General features: G+C 37.1%; 1 protein-coding gene and 1 long non-coding RNA gene across 2 annotated transcripts in view; one reads left to right on the forward strand and one right to left on the reverse strand.

The window, feature by feature from the left end:
* Positions 1–1,767: 1,767 nt before the first annotated feature.
* Positions 1,768–20,474, reverse strand: LOC126359165 (uncharacterized). The gene is made up of 5 exons (XR_007566227.1): positions 20,408–20,474; positions 19,705–19,826; positions 13,865–14,023; positions 13,621–13,726; positions 1,768–2,005 (listed from the first exon to the last, which is right to left on the reverse strand). It is a non-coding gene; the product is annotated as an uncharacterized LOC126359165 (long non-coding RNA).
* A 161-nt stretch (positions 20,475–20,635) lies between these two features.
* The window catches only part of LOC126359176 (arrestin homolog), an 83,394-nt gene continuing 80,246 nt past the window's right edge, over positions 20,636–23,783 (forward strand). Inside the window, exon 1 of the mRNA XM_050007608.1 lies at positions 20,636–20,787. Coding sequence (XP_049863565.1) covers positions 20,679–20,787 — 109 coding nt within the window. The 5' untranslated portion in view covers positions 20,636–20,678. The remainder of the gene's footprint in view (positions 20,788–23,783) is intronic.

Raw genomic sequence — 23,783 nt, forward strand, 5'->3', positions numbered from 1 at the left:
TGACAGTACCAGTTGAGCCATGCACATAGATGCAGTGGCATGAGTGGAAGACAGGCTAGGAAGACAGGCTAGAGGTATACATGCCCATAGTCCTCCTGCTAATAACCGGTTCACAGCAGTTCATGTTGACATATCTGGGCTCACTGATCATTCAATAAAACTTCAGCATGATATTTTAATTTATTACTTCTTTACAACAAAATGTATTTGCAACACATTTGCAAATACTGTTCACATATACCACTGAATTTTTGCTGTGGTAGCTGTACAATCTGGCATTATTGCCCTTGCAATCTACATCTTCATCTACACTCTGCAAACCACCGTGAGGTGCATGGCAGAAGGTACATTTCATTGTACCAGTTATTAGGTTTTCATGCATTGAACATGGGCAGAATGATTGTGTGAATGCCTCTGTACGCACAGCAATTATTCTAATCTTCTCCTTACAGTCCCCATGTGAATGATACATAAGAGATTGTAGTATATTCCTAGACTCGTCAATTAAAGCTGGTTCTTGAAACTTTGCTAATAGATTTTCTCAAGATAATTTACGCATATCCACAAGAGTCTTCCAGTCATGTTCCTCCACTTTCCCACAGATTAGTCAATGCTGCCCTTCTCTGTATATGTTCAATATCCCGTGTTAGTCCTATCTGGCATAGGTTCCACACACTTGAGCAATATTATGGGATGGATTGTGTGAGTGATTTGCAAGTAGTCTCCTTTGTAGAGTGAGCGCATGTCCCACAATATGACAATCCTGGTAGGCATCTGTGCTGCGTCTATGTGTGTGAGAATGTTCCCGTGACCACTGACACCAGCATTGTTGCACAACCAACACAGCACATCCAACTTTTAGGGCAATTTTCTGAAAGGACAATCATACTACTCAGAAGGTCGCAATTTGACCTCTTTCAAACTTATTCAGTTGGCTGTATGAAGCACAAATGCACTTTCATGGCATAGTTGTCTGCTTGCATCGCACATTTGCACCACATCGAGCATTCTGGCTGTGAGCATTCCATATTAAAGGGTAGACAGTGATAGCAGTCTGGTAGCTATGCCACTATGCTATTTTGTCAAACGGCATTGAAACCATTATCAGTACATCTACTACCCCCAGGTAGCAAGTGCCATCATTGCATCAAATTGACATTGTGTTTCCTAAAACTAAACTCCATCCAAACAGGTCTTGGAAGGCTCAATGGTACCGACTGGTTATTGTGTCATCCTCAACCCACAGACGTCACTGGATGCGGATATGGAGGGGCATTTGGTCAGCACACCACTCTCCCGGCCGTATGTCAGTTTACAAGTTCGGAGCCACTACTTCTCAATCAAGTAGCTCTTCAGTTTACCTCACAAAGGCTGAGTGCACTCCACTTGCTAACAGAACTTGACAGACCGGCTGGTCACCCATCCAAGTGCTAGGCCAGCCCAACAGTGCTTAATTTCGGTGATCTGATGGGAACTGGTGTTACCACTGTGACAAGGCCATTGGCACGTTGTCTTTCCAACTGTACAAAATTTTTTTCGTGGCTTTGTTTATGGGACTCCCGCACCACCTCAGCACTTTGAACTGTTGAGAATACATTCATAAAAATCATGGGATTTCGATGCTGCCACTTGGATGGGTACGCAAGAAGATTTCATCAGCAGTATACACTGAGAAGGTCTGCATTCCTATCTTAGTGAGCACTAGATTATAACAACTTTATCAACCTGAAATGTACTGCAAGACTGGCTACAGCATTCTAACACAGTCACATCATTAATTTTGTCACATTTTTAAAGTTTTTATTTACAGAGTATGGCATTTTAAAGTAATGTTGTTATAACAAAGAAAGACAGACACTTTTAGGGCCACTTCTTAGACAGTTCTTTGAGAGCATTCTTGATACAGACCTGTGGTGGCCTGAAATATAGTGTGGTGTCTAGTGTTCATCATACTTGTTACTCGCTCATTGGCTGCACTCCATTACCTCTCTGACACCAGCAACCTCTGAAACACAAGAATCTTTCTTTTACAAAGGCTACATTTATTTCTTTAATCACTTTTTTCTGCATCATTACATAAATACTAATATACAAAGGGTTCCAGAACACTTCCTGGCAGATTGAAACTGTATACCGGACTGAGACTCGAACACAGCAACCATCAGCCTCCTGTGATTTGTTGCTGCATTGTATTGCAATCTTTTGTATCACATGAAACCACACTTGATTATACAGGGTGTAACAAAAAGCTATGACCAAACTTTCAAGAAACATTCCTCATACACAAAGAAAGAAAATATGTTATGTGGACATGTGTCCGGAAACGGTTACGTTCCATGTTAGAGCTCATTTTATTACTTCTCTTCAAATAACATTAATCATGGAATGGAAACACACAGCAACAGAACGTACCAGTGTGTCTTCAAACACTTTGTTACAGGAAATGTTCAAAATGTCCTCCGTTAGCGAGGGTACATGCATCCACCCTCCGTCGCATGGAATCCCTGATGCGCTGATGCAGCCCTGGAGCATGGCGTATTGTATCCCAGCCGTCCACAATACGAGCACAAAGAGTCTCTACGTTTGGTACCCGGGTTGCGTAGGCAAGAGCTTTCAAATGCCCCCATAAATGAAAGTCAAGAGGGTTGAGGTCAGGAAAGCGTGGAGGCCATGGAATTGGTCCACCTCTACCAATACATCGGTCACCGAATCTGTTGTTGAGGAGCGTACGAACATTTTGACTGAAATGTGCAGGAGCTCCATCGTGCATGAACCACATGTTGTGTCGTACTTGTAAAGGCACATGTTCTAGCAGCACAGGTAGAGTGTCCCATATGAAATCATGATAACGTGCTCCATTGAGTGTAGGTGGAAGAACATGGGGCCCAATCAAGACATCACCAACAATGCCTGCCCAAATGTTCACAGAAAATCTGTGCGGATGATGTGAGCACCAAAGTCAACATTACCTTCCTTCAGTTAGGCCAACTGGTGGTGAATTGAGGAGGTACAGTACATACTAATGAAACTAAAATGAGCTCTAACATGGAAATTAAGCATTTCCAGACACATGTCCACGTAACATCTTTTCTTTATTTCTGTGTGAGGAATGTTTCCTGATAGTTTGGCCGTATGTTTTTGTAACACCCTGTATACAAGTACGACATTATGGGTGCTGGTCTTTTTAAAATATTTATCACACCTGATTTTATACCCCATCATAATATGAAGCTTTACACTATCTCTCTCTCTCTCTCTCTCTCTCTCTCTCTCTCTCCCCCCCCCCTCCCTCCCTCCCTCCCTCCCTACACACACACACACACACACACACACACACACACGTATGTGAGGGGTCAGAGAGATATTTTGCAATTCTGAGATGATGTAGAACTGTTACATTCTGTAAATTTCTTGTATTGTATGGTAAAATATAATCAACTTTAATTTTATTTCCATTTGGTGTATTCCAAGTCCATTTTCTGTTTCTTTTCTTCTAGAAGAGACTGTTAAGAGAAAACATGGTTTTATTCGAAGCAAGTTCTAGTGATGTATTACCTCTGCCATTTCTGTTATTACATCCAAAGTTCCCCACAGAAGCATCAGTGTTTAGTTTTTGTCTAGTTTCTGCATTAAAATTTCCCATTACCACTATGTACTGGTATTTGCCATCACTGTGAAGATAGGCCCTCCCTGTTCCTTTGTAATAAAAGTATATCCTGATTTTAATTCTGTGTCATATTTGTTTTTGGCACCACCTTCTGATAGACTTATTATATTGAGATTATTTAACTTCTCTTGGACCTCCACCAATGTTTCTTTGGGTCCTAAAGTTCTGCAATTTATTCTCTCCAGAGTAGGAAAAGCTGTTGGGTTTTTAATTGGCAAATTCATTTCACTTCACTTCAAACAATTGTAAAAGTAATGGAAAGGTTGTCCAGTAACTTTTACAGCAGAAAACAATACCCGTAATGTTAGGACTTATACATTCCAAAGATGAAGACAAATGTGTCACAGAAAATCAGAGATTGAAGATAGTACATTAGTATACACTGTAGCAACATCAGTTTAGAGACAATAACAGGACAGTAAGAAGTGAGGAAGAATTAGTAGAGAAAGAGAAGAAGAAGTGTGGTAATACAGTTTGTCAGGAACTACATGAGGCACATAAGAATTTGGGAACCTACCTAATCCTTGTCCATTTAAGCACCACCAACACATCGCAGCTAGGTCAGAGCTGGAGCTAATTCATGCACATTTTGCTCGTTGGCACCCAGATGTGTTCAGCAGGATTAATGTTAAGTGCCTTGTAAAGACAAGTTAAATATGAAAATTTACTTCTACTGAAAACTGGAGAAGAAAACTGAACATTTTGTTCTATAATATTTTTAGGCTAACATCAGATGGTGTAGAAACTTCAAAACATTTCTGTGAAGTCTGTGTGAATTTGTAGTCTGACATCTCCAAGGTCCTAAGTCATTTGTTGTATTTCTTCATATTTCGGTTTTCATACATAGATCCTTCTCTCCTTTTATCCTAAACACTTCAATTGCAATTCTCTCTTATTGTCATATAGGAGGCAGTAATCATGTTGGGTGCACAGGGGGCTATATAATTTTGGTGAATGGTTGTGGGCACGGTACAACTTAGCTTTGGTACTGGCTCGATGATGTCAAAATGGCAATAAAATTAATATATTTTATTAGTGTTGGCAGAATAATCTTTTATTGCACAGATTTTACTTTAGCAAGTCTAGTATTACATGACTGTGTACTTGTGTACCCCGTACACAATATTTCTTGCATGCATACTGATATTAATAGATCCCAGTAACCAATAAATTACCCAAAGGGGACTTGGACAGCACACAGTAGGCCACCTACTGTATTTGTGCTATTACCTTGCACAATCCTTTGACCATTGCAGCAATATGCTCTTATTTCATCTGTAATCCCAAATTAGCCAAAAGGTTACACGAAAAGCTGCAGTATATTAAACTTCATGTTCTTTCGAAGGGAAAGAAAATATGATTTGACTCTATCATTATGAAGTCAATGCATGTGCATGTGGAGTGCCATCAGCTTTTTGGGTACCAATCATAAATTGTATCTTCATAATGTATAAGTTGTTATGGTAGTACTATGCTTGACAAGTACAAATTATGTGCTAGTCTCATATACTATTAATGTAAAATACACACCTCGTATCATGTGCAAAGCCTATATTTGTATTCATTATATCAAACCCTTTGTCATATTTATACATCATCATTTTTGCTTTGCTATATGATTTATCCTTGTATTGCATTCCTAGCCATTTTATACTGTATACCATTACAACTGTTGGCACTGACCTCTTGCAGTTACAAGATACTCAGATATCAAAGCCATGGCCCATCGTACACTAACTCCAATAAAAATGTGAAGTACTGTGTGGGGTGCATTGTAGTATTAATGCTGAATTATTTACTGGAGTCACTATGTGGAAGCTCTCTTCCTATCCTGCATACTTTAAGGTAGCTCACCTCCTACCTTGAGTACTTTAAACCCTGTAAACTTAAAGCAAGTTCTGCTATCCAGTATCTTTAAAGAATCAACTGTTATTACTTAAAACTAACATGCAGCAGAGATAATGTTGTCTCACAGCAGAACACTAAAATTTGCCATCTTTCAGTGGACACACATACCTTCAGATTCACTGACAATATGTTTTTACTGCGTTTTTTACAATTTAACACTCTGCAATAGAAGTACTATTGAACTTCATGTTGTTTGAATGTATGTTTTTTTAAAACAGTTTTTACAACTAAGGCTTTTTCTATAACAAAATGGCTGTTTGATATAAGCTCTGCATCACCAACTTTCATTCTTGTTTGTGATCATATGTTAATATACTGTACTTCCCATCCTTCTTGTAATTTTAATTAGTAGTAAAAACATCAAAGTTTGAAAGTATTTAAAACTGTTTTGAGTTCTTGTTTGATGGCAACATCAAGGATATCCAATAAAACAATACCAATTGTCGTTATTTAGGTTTTATTTTTAGGCTACCAGTTTCGACAGTACACTACATCATCTTCAGACCTGCTTCAGTCGAGTAACCTTCATTACAAAGTACAGCAGCACTTTTAACTGGTCTCGTAATGATTATTACGGGCATGTGTACTCATCAACTGCCGATAGTTGTACAAGGAGCATGCATGCCTGTAATAATCCTTATGAGACCAGTTAAAAATGCTGCTGTATGTTGTAACACGAAGGTTACTCGATTGAAGCAGGCCTGAAGATGATGTTCACAATATACATAAATGACCTTTTGGATGATATCAGAAGCTCATTGAGGCTTTTTGCAGATAATGCTGTGGTATATCGAGAGGTTGTAACACTGGAATATTGTACTGAAATGCAGGAGCATCTGCTGCGAATTGACGCATGGTGCAGGGAATGGCAATTGAATCTCAATGTAGACAAGTGTAATGTGCTGCGAATACATAGAAAGAAAGATCCCTTATCATTTAGCTACAATATAGCAGGGCAGAAACTGGAAGCAGTTAACTCCATAAATTATCTGGGAGTACGCATTAGGAGTGGTTTAAAATGGAATAAGCATATAAAGTTGATCGTCGGTAAAGCAGATGCCAGACTGAGATTCATTGGAAGAATCCTAAGGAAATTCAATCCGAAAACAAAGGAAGTAGGTTACAGTACGGTTGTTCCCCCACTGCTTGAACACTGTTCAGCAGTATGGGATCCGTACCAAATAGGGCTGATAGAAGAGATAGAGAAGATCCAATGGAGAGCAGCGCGCTTCATTACAGGATCATTCAGTAATCACGAAAGTGTTACAGAGATGACAGATAAACTCCAGTGGAAGACTCTGCAGGAGAGACGCTCAGTAGCTCGGTGCGGGCTTTTGTTGAAGTTTCGAGAACATACCTTCACCGAAGAGTCAAGCAGTATATTGCTCCCTCCTACGTATATCTCGTAAAGAGACCATGAGGATAAAATCAGAGAGATAGAGCCCACACAGAGGCATACCGACAATCCTCCTTTCCACAAACAATATGAGACTGGAATAGAAGGGAGGACCGATAGAGGCACTCAAGGTACCCTTCTCCACACACCGTCAGGTGGCTTGCAGAGTATGGATGTAGATGTAGATGTAGTGTATCATAAAAACTGGTAGCCTAAAAATAAAACCTAAATAACCATGACTGGTATTGTTTTATTGGATATTGACCAGCCATAGTCCCATACTTCAGACAGAAGATGGAGTTATATTCACATCAAGGGTATGTTCATTTACAACTAAATGGATACTTTAAAAACAAAGATTCCATGGCTTACCAAGCGGGAAAGCACCGGTAGATAGGCACAATAAAAAAGCACACACAAAATTTCGAGCTTTCGCAACCGGCGGTTGTTTCGTCAGGAAAGAGGGAAGGAGAGGGAAAGATGAAAGGATGTGGGTTTTAAGGGAGAGGGTAAGGAGTCATTCCAATACCGGGAGCGGAAAGACTTACCTTAGGGGGAAAAAAGGATAGGTATACACTCACACACACACACACACACACACACACACACACACACACACACACTATCCATCCACACATATACAGACACAAGCAGACATATTTAAAGGCAAAGAGTTTGCCTTTAAATATGTTTGCTTGTGTCTGTATATGTGTGGATGGATATGTGTGTGTGTGTGCAAGTGTATACCTATCCTTTTTTCCCCTTAAGGTAAGTCTTCCTGCTCCCGGGATTGGAATGACTCCTTACCCTCTCACTTAAAACCCACATCCTTTCATCTTTCCCTCTCCTTCCCTCTTTCCTGACGAAGCAACTGCCTGTTGCAAAAGCTCGAAATTTTGTGTGTGTGTTTGTGTGTTTTTTTATTGTGCCTATCTACCAGCGCTTTCCCGCTTGGTAAGTCATGGAATCTTTGTTTTTAATATACTTTTCCCATGTGGAATGTTTCTTTCTATTTTATTTAAATGGATGCTTTTATTTATTAACTATCCAGGTGGTTTCTACGATAATTTATCAGCCCAAATTTTGTCAGATATGCTGAATAATTAAGCAGTAAAATATCTTACAGCATCTAAAGGCATTTACTTTGACATAACTTTGATGTATATGTAATTGAGGTATTTCAGGTGAGTATTATTTGATTTGCAGCATCCTAGGAGCACATCACATAGAGAATCCACACCGGCCTGTAATAGCGGAATGTTTAGACCACCATTCAGAGCATGTGGGTATGAAGCTGGTGGTTTATGTTCTGAGGACTGGTGATCATCTCTGTGCTCTGGCTAACCAATGAAAAATTAAAAATTTTTATGTTGCTTCATATCTGTTAAAATAACATTCTGACATACTGATATCAGTTTATAAAAAGTAATTTAGTTATAAGAATTGCTGGCTAAAGTGGTTCAAATGAGCACTTTGAATGTAGAGATGGCAGAAAACTGGGCAACTAAGTATGAAAGAAGGAGGTATGATTTTTTAACTGGAGACTGTACCTTAATATATGTAGAATGGTAGAAAGAAGAGTTAAAGGAAGGAGGATGTGTGCCTTTGTTGAGATAAGGGAATAATGTTATATTTCTGTGATGGGAGAATGTTTGGAAAAAAAGATGTGTGCTGTAATTTCAGTAAGACATAAGTATTGGTGTTTCTGAGACATACTTCTATGTTGTACAGAAGAAATGTTGCCTGAGTTGTAAAATATTAAAGAATAGAACTGAATAGTAAAATATTAAAAATATGAAGAGTGTCTGTCTGAATTTGTGTGTTAGAAATAATAGATGGCTAAAAGACAAAGATGTTATGAGATAAGAGCCATAGGAATGTATAATATTACTATGTACTTACAATAACAAAAATAATCAATTTTTGACTATATAATGTAATTGGATGGGGAAAAAACTCTCCTCACCTTCTCATCCCATCCAATAAGTTTCCCCTGACCCAGGGTTTTGGGTGACTTTTCTGAACTCTACTCACTTTTCCTAAACCTCTTCAGTCCTTTTCCTTCATCCATCTTCCTTCCCCTTCAACCCTACTGCCAGAAGAAGCAGCCACTGTCTCTGAAATCTTGCATAAGTAAAACGTTTTTTTATGTGTGTGTTCTCCTGCTGCCACTTGGTGAGTACATTTTTTATCCATCCAATTACATTATACGTACTTAGAATGTAATTCAACCTATATTGTTATTAAGACAGAACTATGTAAGGGTAAGATACCCAGAATCTGTTTTTTTACCATAAAAACTGCATCTTTTAAAGTTCTTTCTTGTAATTATGCATTGAAAGAACTTTATTACAACCTTATTACAGTGCAATTAAGAAGCAAATGCTGTGATGATAAAGCAGTATTAGCTCTTTATTTACCATTGCCCCTTTTCTTGGATGCAAATATAAAATGAAAATGAAAAAGACATTGAAGAAAATGCACTGAAGGATGAATATAGACTGCTACAGTTGCAGGTTCGAATCCTGCCTCAGGCATGGCTGTGCGTGATGTCCTTAGGTTAGTTAGGTTTAAGTAGTTCTAAGTTCTAGGGGACTGATGACCTCAGATATTAAGTCCCATGGTGCTCATAGCCATTTGAACCATTTTGATGACTATATTGTGCACATTTTAGCAGGTCCATTAAAACTTATAACCAGCATGGATAAGGCTTGTGTGAGTACATGTTTGACAAAGCGACTGAAGTTCTCGTAGTGAAATGAAGGCTCAACAAACTATTATGTATAGCCACAAATTACAGTAGCATTACTCCTTTGAGCTGTACTAAAAGATACTCATGGGCAAAGAACAAGGAAATATCTATTACAATGCCACATGTCATTAAAGAATACAATGCCCATATGACTGTCTTTGATCTACTAGACAAGCTGATATCACTTTATGGAATGATGATAAGATCAAGGAACTGGCAGTGGCCATTACTCACACAGACAATTGATATCTGCATGGTAAATGCATGCTGTACATACCAAATTTCTAACCCAAATGGTAAGCTTTCGCTTTTTGATGTGCAAAGAAGAATATGATGATGCACCAGTCATAGAAAACAGGATCACCACTGAAACACACACAATCACAAGGAAGCAAACTGATGGGAGTAAGAGCAAGCACAGATATACGACTAGATCCATGAAACCACCTCATTGTGCCAAGTAAAATGCCAAAGAGATGTGAATACTGCAAAGGAAATAAACCAACAAAGATAGGTACTGCATTAGTTTACATTACATACTGAATAGACACATAATAATATTACAACAGTGTTTTTATTTTATCAATGATGTTTCTTGTTGTTTTCTGCACTGACAATAAAACTGCATTTTCATAGCTAATTTTGTCAATGTCCCAAAAATGAGATGGCCTATAATTTTTGTATTAATATACTGAAATTTTTCAGAACAGCTTGTCCTTTTCATTCATCACAGTCACTAAAAAAGGTTAAAAAAATAAAATAATAAAGTTTTGGCAAGTAATGGGTTAAGGATGAATATTTATCATATCAAGAACATGGGTGCAAAGCCAAATGTACATTCTTTCAATTACAATTCAGTCATGATCCCTTTTTTGTTGTTAATCAAGATGAAACATCCAATAGTGAAAAATGAGAAGCATATTACTATACTCACCAGATAGAATTAACTTTACAATGCAGAATAAGTAGAGAGATCTACCTAAGGAATTTATTGATAATATAAAAAGCACTGCTAATTGGCAGACATCTGAATATCGTGAGAAATACTGTAACCTTAATTATACATAAATGTGGTGTCTGTTCTTTCAGACATGTCCAAAAGAACAGACACTATTTTGATCCTGCGGGCTCTATTATTCAAGATACAAAGGAATTAAAGACATTAGCCGACAGTAGGCAGTGATTTATATAAATAGGACAAGTTGAAAATATGTGCCAGACTGGAATTTGAATCAAGGCCTCCTGCTTACAAGGCAGATGGGTTGACCACTATGCCATCTGGACATAGTGGTCACTACAACTACATGGATTAAGCTAGCACATCTGCCAGCAGACTCAAATTCTCATCTTATCCACATATTGCTAATGGAGAGTCCCCTAGCCCATTATCCTCATTACTCAGTGTATTTTGCTGATTCCGGTTAGAGTTTGAGCCTGGGGTGCATCTGCACTAAAGAGATCGTTGGCCATCCTTGTCTTAATTATGTATATTTGGTGTGAACAAACACCACAAATATATAATAAAGGCAATGACAGCCAATGATCCCTTCATTTCATATGCACACCAAGCTTAAACCCTTACGGGAATCAGAGAGATGTTGTGAGTAATGAGAGATAATGAGTAGGGGCACTACATCAATAGTGTGTGGTATAAGTTGAGAATTTGTGTCTCATGGGAGGTATGCTAGGCTACTCCAGACAGTTGCAGTGGCCTCTGTATCAGGTTGGTGCAGTGGTCACTGCATCTGCCTAGTAAGCAGGAGGCTCAGGTTGAAATTCCAGTCCAGCCCAAATTTTCGTGCCCCATTGACATAAACCTGTATTCTCTGGCATCTAATGTCTTATTATTTTGTCTCTTAGCAGTCATTATATACATTGGGTTTTCTTAGTAGTCATTCTTTTCACAGGAAATAATGCAATTTCCTTGGTGCATCTAGAGTTTTTCCACTGATCTGCTCTCAAAATTGATATGAATCTTTAAAGAACTGTTCCTAAACAAGGCCTTTAATCTTTTCCTATTGCTTCCTCATTCAGTCCATACCGAGGAGCAGAAAGGAGCTGGTCCAACATCCTGGCACGTGCATTCTACCACCGGTTACCAACGCATAAAAATGGGAGTTGTATACATGTCAATCATCAGTCTCAAATTCCCAAGATGATACCACTTCAACAACGGAATCACAACAGTATCTCACCATTTGCCCATAGAAAAAGAAAACCGTTGAAGGCAGGATTTTGCATTCAGATTTGCATGACAGTGATATTTTTGTACACTTGGAAGAACACAGCCATGCTATATTGTAGATGTGTATATCTGTATTTAATCTCAAATACAATACACTATTTCCTGCACTAGAAGAGAGTGAAAAAGTCTGAAATTTCAAGGTCGAAAAACTGTGTTCTCCTGCATTGTTACCTTCTCAAATCTCAATGGGTGTAACACAGTGCCACAAGCAGAAAGAAATGCATGAATTCTATATTCCAGTTCGCTTGGCTCTGCAACAATGTGAGAAGTGAAGAGAGAAGCATTGCCTTGGTGCAGTCCTAGACTGCTAAAAGTTGAATTTACTGCCCAGTTAGAGGACAGTTTTGGGAGATTTCACACATTCATGTACACCTGTATTTTCCCTGGGCCAACCTGTATGTAAACAAACCATAAAAATGTAGATTCCAAAATGCATTTTGTCCAACTTCGGCTAGACTAGTCTATTAAAAAAAAATGGATTTTGTGAAAATAATGCACTAAATCCGTTAACATGACCAGATGTGACATTTTATACACAAAAATGAGTTGCAGAAGGCAGTAAAGTTGAATAACCGTTTTTAAAAATTTATTACTTTTTTCTCCACTGTGAGGGGTATTAATGTGGTTTTTTTTAAATATCTAGCAGGATTTTCTCAGTCACTCTGACTTTTTACCCTGCTTCAGATTTTTAATCTTCATTTTTTACTTAATGTTATGCAAGTATGAATAAATTATTTTTGGAGTTATTTTCTTGCTTTATTTCATATTTTATTGAATATCCAGGATTGTTGAATCAAAAAGGTGGTGTCCATATTCATATTAATTACAAAAAATATGGACTTTACATATACTACTGAAATATGCTTACCGTTTAGGTACCAATGTCACCTACATTAAAAATACTAAGTAGATAACTACCAACTACTGAGATACATTAAGTTTTGTGTACTTTTTTCAAATTTAGTTCTTCGAGCATGACGCATTTTCAAATGCACGGAATCAGTTGTATCAAAATGCAAGTTTTGCATCTTGCTGCTCTCTTGCAAAAATTTCTGAGGATACCCATGCTTGCAAATGATACTTGTGAATGAAAACCCTAAAAAAGTTATCACAGAGATGGCACAACTGTTGTCAAATTTGTTATTTTATTTCTATGTGGAGAACTATGGTGAGTGATGGCACATGAGTTCAGGATGGGATGGCAACCACACTAACTTTGTGAGAGGCAGTACCAACATGGACATGAATACATGAGCTCCTAGCATTGCCATCCTATACTGGAGAAGCACAACATACTCTGAGAATAAATATAACTATGACATTGGTTAAATTTGGACTCAAACAAATTTAATATTCCAGAATTAAATTTTCACTCTGCAGCAGAGTCTGCACTGATATAAAACTTCCTGGCAGATTAAAACTGTGTTCCGCAATGAGACTCAAACTCAGGATCTTTGCTTTTTAGAGGCAAATGCTCTACCATCTAAGCTACCCAAGCACGACTCACAACCCATCCTCTGTGGTGTATTTTTCCACTGTTGTTTATTTTGTAAGATTTTTGGTGGCTCTTATACCAGCACTAGTGGGAAATTGTGTTCCTGTCCGATATAACAGGGCAATATTTTGCCAACCCCAGATGAAAATAGTATTACCTTTATCCTCTTGGTGGTCCGGATCCTTATGTGCCACCTCCCTGTCAATCCACCAACTGCGGTGAAGATCCCTGGAATGCTTTCACAAGTTCTCTCTACTGCGCTGCTAAAATAAATTGCCACATTTCTCAAAAACAATGGTATATTTTGCCCAACAATTATGTTATTACATTTCACACATGACTAACAATTGCTACGATAATACCACTCTCTTGAGTACATTCAAACGTCCATACATGCATACCTGAGAGAGAAAACTAGAAAAACAACTACCACTCTTCAGTTGCTTATTATGCCCTTGTTAGTGTGTTGTTTACTCCATGGCTCTCAGATTCAGGCACTTGCTGCTCCATGGCACAAATGATTCCCCATTTTTACTGGCTCCACCACTGCTCCACATTCACTGCATACAAGAAAGGAAAACATGCAGTTTCCCTTTCCCACTAAATTTATTCTTATTCAATTTACTCACGAGCATCTCTTGTTGATGGCTTTCCAAAGGTGTGTTTGGATGTTTACAAATATCCCGAAACACTACATATCCTGCCACTCAGACAAGAGATATCGTGCTTAAGTCTCTACTCACATACACATTTTTACTAACAATTCTATTATTATTATTATTATTATTATTATTATTATTATTATTATTATTATCCTACTCTTACATCTTTAAACTGTCTTTACATAATCTCTCCAACATAACTTTTTTTGTTGTTAATGATCACTCATGATTATGTTCGCTTAATTACTTAAGTACTTTGTTCCTATTTTGCAGGATTCATTCATTTTCTTCATACTTATAATATTATTTCTCATATCTTGTTACTTTTTTTAATAATGTGGCTATCTTTTCTGGATCAGCCGAAGTATCTGAAAAACATGCATAGCAATACAAACAAATTATTTGTAATTAATATTATTCTTAAGTTCCTTTTATTTGTGATCCTCTTGACCCCATAACCAATTAACCATTTTCAGTTTTGATTTAAGACAATCTTACAATCATATCTACTGGATACTTGTTACACATTTATACTGATATATTTAAACATCATAATATTATTCCTCTTTAAGTAGGTAGTGCAATATTAACCTTCTTTACATAGATTGCTCATCTTTCATTAGTATACTGATTATAAACTTTCTGAGTTTCCATTATAGTGACATCTAACTCTTCTCTTTTTAGAGAATTTCACTTCCTTAATATGCCACCTTCCAGGAGTACAGACAGACTTGTGTTCCAAAGCGTTTGAGTGCAATTATGTTGAGGTGTAACTTGTCCCCTCCACTGCACTCATATCCTTTCACTGCTTTACTATAAACCATTGGGAAAAACCTCTTGTTATTTATAACCAATTTGAAGAATAATCATGAATTACCCTTTTAACAAAACATATCCTCATTTCCGCCAAAGACCACTTCTGTGTCTCATTACTGTGAAATATTTCTGTTTCACTCACTGTGGTAGTGCTCCATATTAATTCCAATTCTACTATGGTACAGGTCAATCCATTTCTTGGTGCTTCTGCCAACACAGTATAGATGAGCCTTTCCTAGATCTGCCTATCTGCCTTTTATTCATCATTCCTAATTAGAGAGTACGCTCCACATTTCAGATATATTTATATCTTCCATTACTTTCCCCTCTACTTTCCCCCATATTACTTTTGGTTCCCTTTTGACTTCCGTGTCTGTACTCTACTTTGGTGTTAAGTCTTTTACTTACTACCTTCATATTTAAACTCATCTATTGACGACACTACATGTCTACGTATTCTTAATAGCACTCTATTCTTTCTCTTGTTCTCTCTCTTTTCTTAAAATCCAATCTCCAGCTAGGTTACCAATTCAAAACATTGCAGTTTCTACTGCCCTCTTGTCATCCTATTATTATAGTCACATCAAATACTATTTAGTACCTGGTTGCTTGTTCTCTCTCCCCTCCTAATTTATGATGTGACTCTCTCTCTCTCTCAACCCCCCCCCCCCCCCCCACACACACACACTAATAAAACTGTGCAATAAATAAACTTAAAAATTATATAGATTTACGAGATTTAAGTTTATTTATTGCACAGTTTGATTATATTTCTTTAGTTTGTTGGCGTTATATAAACTTTCTCCTGATCAATATGTGGGTCAATTAAATAGTATACTTTCGGGTGTGTACTATCCATGATCTTAAATGGTCCTGCATATTTCATAAAAAAAATTCCGCATTTCCTTTTTAAGATTAGAACTATGATGTACTTCTTTCACCAGCACAAGATTGTTTATTTCAAATGTTGGGTTTATTGCTGACATATTATAATTATTTACTGGTTTTGAGGTGTAAACACCTGCAAGTTTATGTTATAAGTCTGATTTCTTCCTCCTCTGTGGTTATTGTGATTTGGACCATTATCCCTGCTGTGAACAGTTTACTGCTTATTCTACAATAATTAGTTTCCTCTCCTGCAGACCTTGCAGAAATAGCTCTCATGGAAGAAAGGATATTGAGGAGACATAGCATACTCACTGCCTGGGGTATGTTTCCAGAATGAAATTTTCACTTTGCAGCAGAGTGTGTGCTGATATGAAACTTCCTGTGTGCCAGACTGAGACTCAAACTTGGAGCCTTTGCCTTTCATGGTCAAGTACTCTACCAATTTGAGCTACCCAAACATGGCTCACAACCTGTCCTCACATTTTAATTCTGGCAGTACCTCGTCTCCTAGTTCTGCAAGGACTACAGGAGAGGTTCCATGAAGTTTGGAAGTTAGGAGATGAGGTTCTGGCAGAATTAAAGCTGTGAGGATGGGTTGTGAGTCATCCTTGGGTAGCTCAGATGGTAGAGCACTTGCCCACCATAGACAAAGGTCTCAAGTTCAAGTCTTGGCCCGGCACACAGTTTTAATCTGCCAGGAAGTTTCAAACAAAATATTAATGAAATGTCATTCTGATTCCATTGCTCTTGTGAGAAACTTGTATGTAGTGGTTTCATGTTGAACATTCATATCTGATTTTATCTGAAGGATACTGTATATGTTTGTGAACAATGTGTGGAATATATAGAAGGAAGATGTCTGCATAATGATTCAAGAAAAATAGGAGTTGCTGTATTACTTTTCCTTGCAGCAAGAAGTGATGAAGAAGGAGACAGAGTCTTTTATCACTACATCTAATGCAATTCTTGAACAAAATAAGGGACTAAGAAGAACTATATTAAATCTTCATTTATTAAGTGATGTCTGGACCCAACCAGAATACTACAGAAGTAGCAGCTTGTTACTTTTAGATGCTGATTCAGCTCTAAAGAAATGCTTGGAGGAGACAAGAGATGGTAACATTGATGCAGGAAAGCCACATTGGTCCCTAAATAGTAGCCTGCCATGTTTACAGTTTGAGTGTGGGCTTTTTTTGTTGTACATAGTTCATTTCTGTGACAGGAAGCTATGGAAGCCTTCTTTGCGTATACTGATATTACCAGCTCTCTTCTCCTCAGATCATTTGTGCAGTTTCAACCAGCTGCTATGTAACTTGGCTCAGTACAGCAGCTATCTAGAGTCAGATTAGCATAAGAAGGTGTCTCATAAAAATATTATACAATTCCTGCAACAAGATATAGCATTACACTTGAGTACCTCACAAATAGTGTTATGTTGGAAAACCCTCAATCTAATCATTATTTGCTTGGAAGTGTTTTTATGTTGTAACAAAAAATATTTCTGACAGTAGCAAGTTTTTTAACACTTTAAAAATAAAACTGAAATGTTGTAGGGTAAATTAAATGCTTAAAAATACATTTTTGTACTGTTGAAATGAAGAGAGAACTTTTCCTTGCATACTAGTTTTAATTAAATATTTTTGGGCAGTTTAGAAGTTAATTTGTGGCGGCCTAAAACTGGCCTCCCTCTCCTAGTACACGGAATAGTGAAAATTGATTTAAAATATGTGTATCCACCAAGAAAAACCAAGCCAAGCATTGTTGTCTATGATGCAATCTATGAAGGAGAGTTAATGCAACAGCTTGTAGGAACATTGTAAGTGCAAGCTTTTCACAAAACTAGAAAACCACTCTCTGTTTAATTGTAACTGGAAGAGCAAAATATAAATTTCCTAGTCGATGCCATGTTAAATGTGTGTTAACGTCCTATCTGAAGCTTTTAATTTCCTCTGGATTCCAGACACTATGATGTTCACGATACAGTTTCTTCTTAAGGATTTATTTTAAAATGCATATTTCCCAATGTATCCCATTTCTTACATAAAATGTCTTACTGTAAGTTTGGGAACAATTAGACAATTGTTGTCTTATTCACTTTAGGAAGCTGCTTTCAGAGTATCATATCAAATATGCAACAGATCAATGACTTCTTGTCAGGTGGATTTCAGTCTTTACTTCTAGATGGAGCCTTTTCAGTCTGTCTTTCAGCTAGTTTGAAGCTGCCCTCCAGCTTTTCCTATCTTGTACTAATCTTATCTCCTTGTAACTACTTCACCTAACATCTTCTATATAATCTGCTTTTCATATTCTAGCCCTTATCATCAAGCAATTTTTCCTCCCCTAATGCTCATTTAAGGACCAAGCTAACTATAACACAGCCGATGTCCCCCTATCTTGTCCCTTCTGCCAAGGTTCTTCCATAGGCTCTTTACTTGTGTTTCTTCAATTCATACTTTATCAGTCCATTCAATTTTTAACATTCTTCAATTGGAATGCATTTCAAATGCTTCTAGATTTCCAGAGGTTCACATTTCTCTTTCATACAATGCTCTGTTCCAGGAGGCACTTCTTCGTCAGTTCCATATTAATATCCAGTACCAGCAGAGTTGTTTTTATCAAAGAAAGCTTTATTCCTCTTTGCCAGGCTACTTCTGATATCTTCCTTGTTTTGTCCATCCCACATGGCCTTGCTTTCTATGTAGGGGAAACTCTTTCACTTCCTCCACCAATGTGTCATTCCTGATTTTGATGTTAAGTAATTCAATATTCTTATTTCTACTACTATTCATCACATTTTTCTTTGCTTTGTTTATGCTTAAGTTGTATACTGTACTATCCAGTCCTTCCCACAAGTCTTTTAAGCCTGCAATACATCTGGCCACCAGCACTGGAATCTGTTCCTATTGCACTTTTATATACTGTACTTATTTCCATAATTGTTTGCTCAGTGTACAAATTGAACAAGAATGATGATAAGCTCTAGCCACCTTGTACAATTACCTTAATATGAAAGTTTATTTCTTGATCTTCCATTTTCATTATTCTCCTTGTATTTTGTAGAAGTGTTGTATACACAATTTATCTATCTTCTCAAGGTAGCCGTGATATTCTGAGAATTGTAAACTTCATATTCCACCTTATATGATTGAAGGCTCTTTCTAGTGACAAAGGCTTTGAAGGTATCCTGATTTTTCTTCAGTTGGCCTTCTAATACTAAACAAAATGTTAGAATTACTTCTCTGGTGCATTTTCCCTTCCTGAAACCAAACTGATCTCCCTCCAGTACATCTTCAGTTTTTCTTTCTTTTTTTCTATATGTTACCCTGGTCATCAATTTACACATACATTATTAGAGGGCGGCAAATCATCAATCTTGACGTGAGAGTTTAATACGCAAACATTGTTGTTGATTACATGCAAAATGTTGGACAATGTCTGCACCTCATTACAGATTTTTACAGTAAATGGTCCCTGCCATAGAGATCTTATTTATCATGAGAACTTTTACGATATTTAGGACGATTTTCAGATTATCTGGTCTTGCTATAGTGATTGGCAAGTCTCTAGTCACAAACAATTTCCAAATATTGTACTTCACATATATGATATAGCAAATATCATATTGTGGTTCATTGAGAAGCCTCGCATAACCCTTCAATAACTGGTCGCTGTGGGCTATTCTCCCTTCCCTAGTACGTATTGTGCAGAGACCAGAGGAATAAAATTAGAGATTGTAGAGTAAAAAATTGTATTTCCTGCATAACACATGTTGATGGAATGGTAAAACAGGGAGGGGGACAGCGAGTGTAAGGCACTCTGTGCCACATAACATATAGTGAAATGCAGGGTATGTGTGTAGATGAAGATATGCTTACCTGTGGATTTTTCTGCTCAGCATAAGATATGAGGCCCCTTGGAGAAGACTTTTGGTAAAAGCTTCATGTAAAAGATGACTCACATATTATCATCCAGCATGAGTTCAAGGCTTGTTCATGGGCTATGGAAAAAAACTTTTATCAGTTGAAAGTGGCTTCGCTATTGAAAATTGTATACACGTATTGAACTGAAATAAACTTGATTGTAAATGTTAAAGGAAGACATAACTGCCGGGAAGCTGCCATATGGCTTCACTTTATTCAGTAAATAGATTTTTTAGCATTTTCATCATCTGAAGTTGCATTATCATCATTAAAATCATACCGACTAACAATGATGATCCTTTGTCACCATGTGCTACGATTCATTGAACATTATTTTACTTATTATAACTGATGCAGTCCACCAGTTACACTGAAAACATGAAATAACAAGTGTGTATTGTTTGTGTTCTGTCAAGGTCATTCTGAGATGACTGACTTACATAAAAGAAAGAAATCAAAGTAGAAATTCTAAATAACTAAGAAGCACTACATATTAGCTTTTAATCAATTATGGGTGTCTTTCAATAGTGACTGTTTAGCAGGAAATAAGTCATTCAGGGTCAATGCACAATATAATTATTATAAGAAATAGAGTAGTTCTACTATATGGTGATCATATATTATTTGCAACAGTTGACGCATTTTCAGAAAGAAATACCCTCAGTAACACTGCGTGCATTTTGATGGGACTGATACACTCTACATGTCTTCCATTGAGTCCCTTCATGCCCTTGGAGCTTATTAGATTACTTGAAGACCTATAAATGCACACAGCAACTACCCCAAGTTCCTGCAGTTTATGTGCTTAGTAACAGTCTTAGGAAGCCGTACATGAGATGAACGTCACATTCGTGTGGGCATATATAAGCCAGATTTTAAATGTCTTGTGCAGATTCCTTAAGAAGGCGTGAGTGAGCCATTTAGCAACAATGGTTGTAAATTTCAAAGTTTTTAAGAAATGCTCTCCAAATGGAAAACTTACATTATATTTGGGGAAAAGGGACTTTGTAGACCATATTACTGGCACTGAACCAATAGGTAAGATCATACTGTCTGTTAATGTTTATTATTTATTGTTTAACTGTTTTAGTCTTGCTAGGTGAAACAAACTGCTTTCTTCTCATGTCTGTAAATCAGTTACTCTTGATGGAATACATCTGTAGTAAACTTTTATAATATTTCTCAAACGACTAATTCTCTCTAGTAATATTACATTAACAAAAAGATACAAATTTTGCAAGCAATATGAGTGTTTATGAACTTCAAAGTGAGCATTTGTCTAATGACGTTGCATAGTAACAACAAAACCAGATGTGATGCAGATACAGTTTTTTGAAGTGCTTAGGGATGTTTATTCAGGCTGGGCCCAGTCATGTTAATAAAACCAAATCTGCTGTATTTTTGCTGTATTTTGCCCACCTCTGCAAACTACAAGTTTCCTTTTTTTATTATTACTCATATTATTAAACATCTATGATCACAAAATGAATGAATAAATTTTCACCACATTTTTACAGAATTCTTGTGTAAGTGCAACATGACTATACCTGGCTGCTTAATAGGGACATATTTATTATCTAAGCCAACTGTTTGTGATGCTGCATGCCCAATTGCAAGGAACTGAAAAAGGTAGTTAAATAAGCTATTCCAATTTATGTTTTCTCTACAACTTTTACTTACAAACATTGAAGGTAATAAGATACTGCTGTGGTACAAACTACATGTTTGAAATCACTCATACTTAAAAATTATCTTTGTGAAAAAAGATGAGAGAAAAATCTTGTATTTGCAAGACACAAGATTCTTAGTAAAATAGAAAATGAAGACAGGCACAGGCTGCTGGGTAGATAGGTGTAATGGCTTCAATAAATTCTCTAAACAGTGCTAGGACCTACTACATACTCATTGAATGGAATTTGGGGGGAGGGGGCGGGGGTAGCAGAGGCAATAATTTCAAAGTTTTGAGAGTTAAGATTGAAGTCTACTGATCTATAATCTGGTAAGAAAGTCTAAGGTATTATTCATATGTGAAGTTTTAATCTTCAGCAGACTATACATTCTGGTTTGATTTCACTAAATCACTTCAGGCAGTGCTGGAATGGTTCCTTCAAGAATGCAACAGCTAAACTTTAGTCCTGTCCCTCCTCATTAAACCATTGTATATCAAACTGGCAGATCATATAGCATTGTAAAGTGATCCTTCAATCACTTACTCATTAATAGTCAAGACAGCATAAAAGTATGTGGTGACAAGAAAACAGATATCTGGCTTTGAACAGCTAGCATTTTCCATACCTTCCATGTATTCTTAACTGAAGTACAGTACTTAGCTGTGCCGCCTGTGATTTGGGCCTTCTGGGGAAAGATCTCAGTAAGCACAATACTATAGTGCCTATCGAGGGTGCTAGGAACAGTTTTGATAGTAACATCAACCATGTGTTTAAAGATGACAAAAAGCATGACACTTGGAACACCCTTCACAGAAATGTGGATACTGCACACTCTTTGAGTGATACAACATTCTGAGGATAAAGCATTCTATCAAATGTGTAAATGCAGAGCTACAGAAGTCATTCAACAGCAAATGTTTTAAACTTCGTTTGATACCCTCACGTGATGGTACTTTTGAAATAAACAGTGACATAGTACAAAGTCAGTTGCACATATATCTGATGCATTCCACATCCATGAAAGTTCTCCTTCATAAGAGGACAGAATGTGTGAATGAATAAAGAATTCTTATTCACCTTGAATTTTAGACTCATAGCTAAGAGAAATGAGCTGAAGCTATTAAACAATGGGAATGTAAGCAAACAATTTGTTATAATTTCCAAAATAAAAATAAGTTCTGATATTTTGCTGATTAAGTTGCAAACTTTTGGCAGAAAAAAAGAGAGTACGTTCTGATTTTGTTGTATTTGGAAGAATATAAATGTGGAATGAGATTGTGTTCCACATGCAACCCACAGAAAACTTTTAGGCACCTGTGACTGAAGTACCAACATAAATATCTGAGAGTAAAGTAGTCTATATCACTGTGCCTGTTGATAAGTCAGCAGTTCCCCTGTTGATAAGTCAACAGTTCCTCTATGTGGTGAGTAGCAATCTACCCCTTGTAGATTGTTGTTATTCCATCCCTGACATTCCATTGTTTGAGACTACAGTCTTTGACCCTTCTGGATTGGCCTAATTTAGATACAGAAATGTTATGAGCTCTGTGTATCTTATTCTACCGTATCAGCTCAACAGTGATGTGAGAACACAGTGTTTTGTTGTCCCTATGTAATTTAAGTAAGTGCCAATGGACTTAAAGAAGGAACTAACAAGAAATACTGTTGTAAACAAAAGATAGGCAGTGACAGAAATTTTTCAGTAGTGATTGTTGCTGTGCTGTTCAATTACTAATGTTTCATGTCTTGTAGAGCAATAATTATCTTTTAGTTCTTTACCAATTTTTATTCCAAGCAACAAATAAATCATTTTTGTCCAGATATAACAAATAATTCATGTTCATGCTAACCCTCCTTTCTCTCATACTTGTGCTAAGAGCTCATTTCCTCCTGCTGGTGATAGTCTTAATATACATCAACTGTATCAGCTACCAAATATTTCATAAACTGACTCTTTTTGAAGACTGAAGCACCAGCTCTAAAAGTTGTATAATCTGTCCCCTCCATCGTGCCTAAACCAACTGATTAACACATCCATTTGCTAATACTAAAGGGTTGCATGATGATTCACCATGAAACTAATACAAAATGGAATTGACTGATTGTAGAGAAGAGAGGGAGAAGGTGGAGGGGCACAATGCAGTAATCATCCGATATTTGAAGAAAACGCACCAGAGTGTGATTTGGTCAGATCTCATACTTACACACGAAAAACTGGAGATCTGCCTGAAAATCCCAGTCTGGTATACATTTTCATGTGTATTCCATTGCACATTCAGCATCTGCAAATGGATTTCATTGATGTCATACACTATGTGATCAAAAGTAGCTGGACACCTGGCTGAAAATACAAGTTTGTGATGC

This window comes from Schistocerca gregaria, chromosome 1, assembly GCF_023897955.1.
Source record: "Schistocerca gregaria isolate iqSchGreg1 chromosome 1, iqSchGreg1.2, whole genome shotgun sequence".
NCBI classification, from domain to species: Eukaryota; Metazoa; Arthropoda; class Insecta; order Orthoptera; family Acrididae; genus Schistocerca; species Schistocerca gregaria.